The sequence below is a fragment of the Lonchura striata genome, chromosome 2 (genome assembly GCF_050655825.1).
Source record: "Lonchura striata isolate lonStrDom1 chromosome 2, ASM5065582v1, whole genome shotgun sequence".
Taxonomy (NCBI): domain Eukaryota; kingdom Metazoa; phylum Chordata; class Aves; order Passeriformes; family Estrildidae; genus Lonchura; species Lonchura striata.
This window is the reverse complement of record NC_140704.1, coordinates 120,314,680-120,318,187: the sequence shown is the minus strand read 5'-3', so window position 1 is coordinate 120,318,187 and position 3,508 is coordinate 120,314,680. Positions and strand designations below refer to the sequence as shown.

Below are 3,508 nucleotides of genomic sequence, written 5' to 3'. Positions count from 1 at the left end.
GCTTACCTGAAGGACAGGCACTTTTTGTGGTGTGTTTTGTGGTGACTGGTGAAGCTGTGCCCAAGGCTGATGATGAGGATGTGGGGGTGGTGAAGACTGGTGATGTATCCCTGGATGAGGCTGCATGGGAGGACAGGTTGGCATTTGCTGTTGAAAAGACTGCTGTTGGCTAGGAAGCTGCTGGCCAGATATTAGTCGCTCTTGTATTGCTTGTGGATCTGCAAGGCCAACACCTGGACAACCATTTGGTCTCATGTGCCCACCCATCTCCCGTGATGTTGAAGACATACCCATAAATGGACGATTCTGTTGCATGTTTCTGGGGCCCATATTCCTTTGTCCAATTCCCATGGCACCAGGGGGCTGGTGTGACGGCTGGGGATGGGGTATATTTGGGTAACTGCCAACTTCCATTGGTATTCCAGCACTACCAGGTCTAACCTGTGGAGGAGGTGTACCTGCTGGATTACTCATTGCTTTCATAGGTGACATGGGAGGTGGAGAGGCATAAGTTCCCTGAGGCTGTGAAGGGTGCATAGTTTGCGTGTTCATTTGGTTAAGTGAGCCACTAGGGTGGATGGGCTGCTGGTGCATTAGTCCTTGACCACTGTTTGATGGAAATCCGACAGCATTTGGGTATCTTGGTACAGATTGATTCATTGGAGTGTTATTTGTAAGGCCTAAATTCTGATTCATCCCTGTATTATTAACTAATCCCTGATTAAGGTTACTGTAAGGATATCGAGAATACTGCCCTGAGTTGTTTATAGTAGGTGAGGGTACCGTCTGGCTCCGAGAACTAAAATTAAGTGTTTGCGGCCTAACAGCACCCTGCTGGGGAGGATTAGGGGAGAATCTGGGACTGTGGGCTACTGATTCCCCATGGAGAGCAGTAGGGGGATGGTGGTGAAATTGCTGGACTGAGTGTCGCAAAGAAGGTGCCATACTGGGATTCTGCTGGGGCACATGAGACAAGTGGCCAGGTCCTGAGGTGGCAATGAAAGGGTTTCCCTGATTGAGGCCTTCTTGGCCTTGAGAAAACTGGTTCATCCTCTGCTGCTGTGGCTGACCATGCTGCTGCATTGAAAAATCACCACGAGCCATGTAGTTTCCCATCTGCTGCATGTGCTGAGGATGGCCCTGCCCAGGGGGTCCAGAGGGTGCCTGTGGCGGCTGTGTCGGTTGTGGCTGCTGCTGCTGCTGTTGCTGCTGGTACGGTGCTCTTATCTGGTCTGGCACTTGAACTGCCCGTGGTCCCCACATGGAGCCACTGTCTACGAAGGGTTGGCCATGTCTTTCGTTCTGCATGCCGGGATAGACTCCCATCTGACCACCAGCACCGCTGCTGTGAGGAACCTGAGGAACTGGAGGGTTGTGATACTGCGAATGAGGAGACGCTATACCATTCCCAGGGGCATTGCTTATCATCCTGTTCGGCTGATCCATCAGGTGCATTTTCTGCTGTTCATATTGATTATAGTGATCAAAATGGGTCAACTTGGCTTGGTTTTGATTTGCAGGAGGATGATGAAGAGATGACTGTAAAGTGGGAAATCCTTGATCCATGGGCATTTGCTGACCCATAGGATTCACTGTATTTTCAGGATATCCACATTCTCCAAGACCTTCCAACCCTTCACTGAAAATATTCCCATCTTCTCCAAACAGACTCATCATTCCTGGATCTGCCATCTTTTCTCAGCACGCAGCTCCTTGGAGCTACAACCAGAATGTTAGTCTGTGCTTCACCTCGGTGAGGTGTTTTGTCCTCAAAGCCTTTAATCCTCAACTAATCTCCTTCATGTCATTCCATATTTCCTTAATTCTTTTGGACCATGCAGTGTCAGGCAAAGTCTGGTTACTGCTCCTAGAAAAAGCAGGGGAAGGGAGAGAAAGAGGATATTAAAATAAATAGCATCAGGCAACATAAAGAAAACATACTTGACTGTTTTGTAAATGCTAGGTAGTTTCAGCCCCCTGAAATACATCTTAAAAATCTATTTCACATCATGAAGGATTCATTAGTTTTATCCGAAGCTTTATTATGATAGAGAGTTAGGAAGCAAGCAAAACACTAGTCTTAACCTTAAATTAATCCATTCACTACACTTCCTAGTGCTCCTTTCTTGGGTGGAACAGAACAAAAGAACACAACACGCAGCAGCAGCAGCTGCCACAGCAGGTAGGCAGATGTATGAATATAGCTGAGCAGCCCATCTGCTGAACTAAAGCCCTGAAAATGCTCTAGTTACCAACAGCATGTCCTTAACCTTATTCCCCTGAGCTGCGTAATCAGATGAGCAAGCAGAAGCACCAGGTCCTAGGATGAACTAAAGTTAGTTATACACAAAACATTTTTCAAATGAATACAGAGATGACCCACTAAATACAGACCAAACTCCAAGCCTTTAGGAAGGGATCTTTTTTAAACACACAGTTTATCCTAATTTAATGAATTTGTACACTGAAAGACACAATGTTTCTTCCCCTTTCAGCAAAATTGTATGTTCAATTTGTGTAAGAAAATTAAATTTAAAAGCTTCATCATGATAGGGTGGATTTCACAATCCTTGTCTTAATTTCCTTTATGATGGTAACACAGGATAGTATCAATGGAATTCATTACCTATATTCAGGTTATCATACTACTACCTGCAACTACAGCACTTTGGAAGACCACACTGAAGTTCTGATGTCTCCAGAACTTGAATATTCACTCAAGAGAACTAGTAATGGCAAAAGGACTTAACAAAAAACTAACTTAACAAGGTATACATCTGGACTTGGGGAATAAAAAGCAAAAAGCAACAACACAGTAGCAGAGCAGATTCAGAAAAGTTCTCATTCAAGTTTTCTGCAGGGAAGATTGATCTATTCTGAAATGTATCCCCTTATCCTTTTCCCAAAGAACTCCAAAGATTTGTTTGGATCCATCTTTATGAACAAAGGCAGTTTAATGCTGACTTTTTCTTCTTAAAAATCAAAATTTTAAACACTGTATCTTACATGCAAAATAAAATTTAAGACAATAGTCAAGGGAGCCCATACACTTAGCAAGTAAAACTATTTTTGTATCTTGGTTGTAAATTCAGTGGCGACTCTGCTTGCAGACACCAACTGCTCTTTACCAGCAACCAAAGTACAGAAGATTCACAAGTTTATGCTTTCACATCTTGCATTATTTTGTAGAAGAGGGATGCTGTCAGTCACTTTGGACACAAAATGCCAGGCCAGACTGTTTGACTGTTTGATTTGTCTCAGACAAGTTTTAGGGAGAAAATATCAGCACATTTATTACCCTTCTTGTAGCCACTGTCAAGAGGACCTTCTACAGCATGAAGCAGAGGGCAAGAGGAAAGGCACAAGCATTTATCACTCCTCTTAAAATAGCATTTGAATGTCACCTTTAAAACCACACACAAATCTCTTTAGTGCTCGGCTGGGATATTAACACTTCCTAAATCACTCGGAGGTAAACTCCTATGAGCCATCTTCATATCTCTAATAC

General features: G+C 43.8%; 1 protein-coding gene across 9 annotated transcripts in view; it reads right to left on the bottom strand.

Moving 5' to 3' along the window:
• Nucleotides 1–3,508, bottom strand: part of CHD7 (chromodomain helicase DNA binding protein 7) — a 145,129-nt gene that overhangs the window by 89,505 nt on the left and 52,116 nt on the right. For all 9 annotated transcript variants that reach the window (XM_085573853.1, XM_085573852.1, XM_085573851.1 and 6 more), the window contains one exon: nt 7–1,867. In XM_085573853.1, coding sequence (XP_085429979.1) covers nt 7–1,692 — 1,686 coding nt within the window. In that variant the 5' untranslated portion in view covers nt 1,693–1,867. The remainder of the gene's footprint in view (nt 1–6; nt 1,868–3,508) is intronic.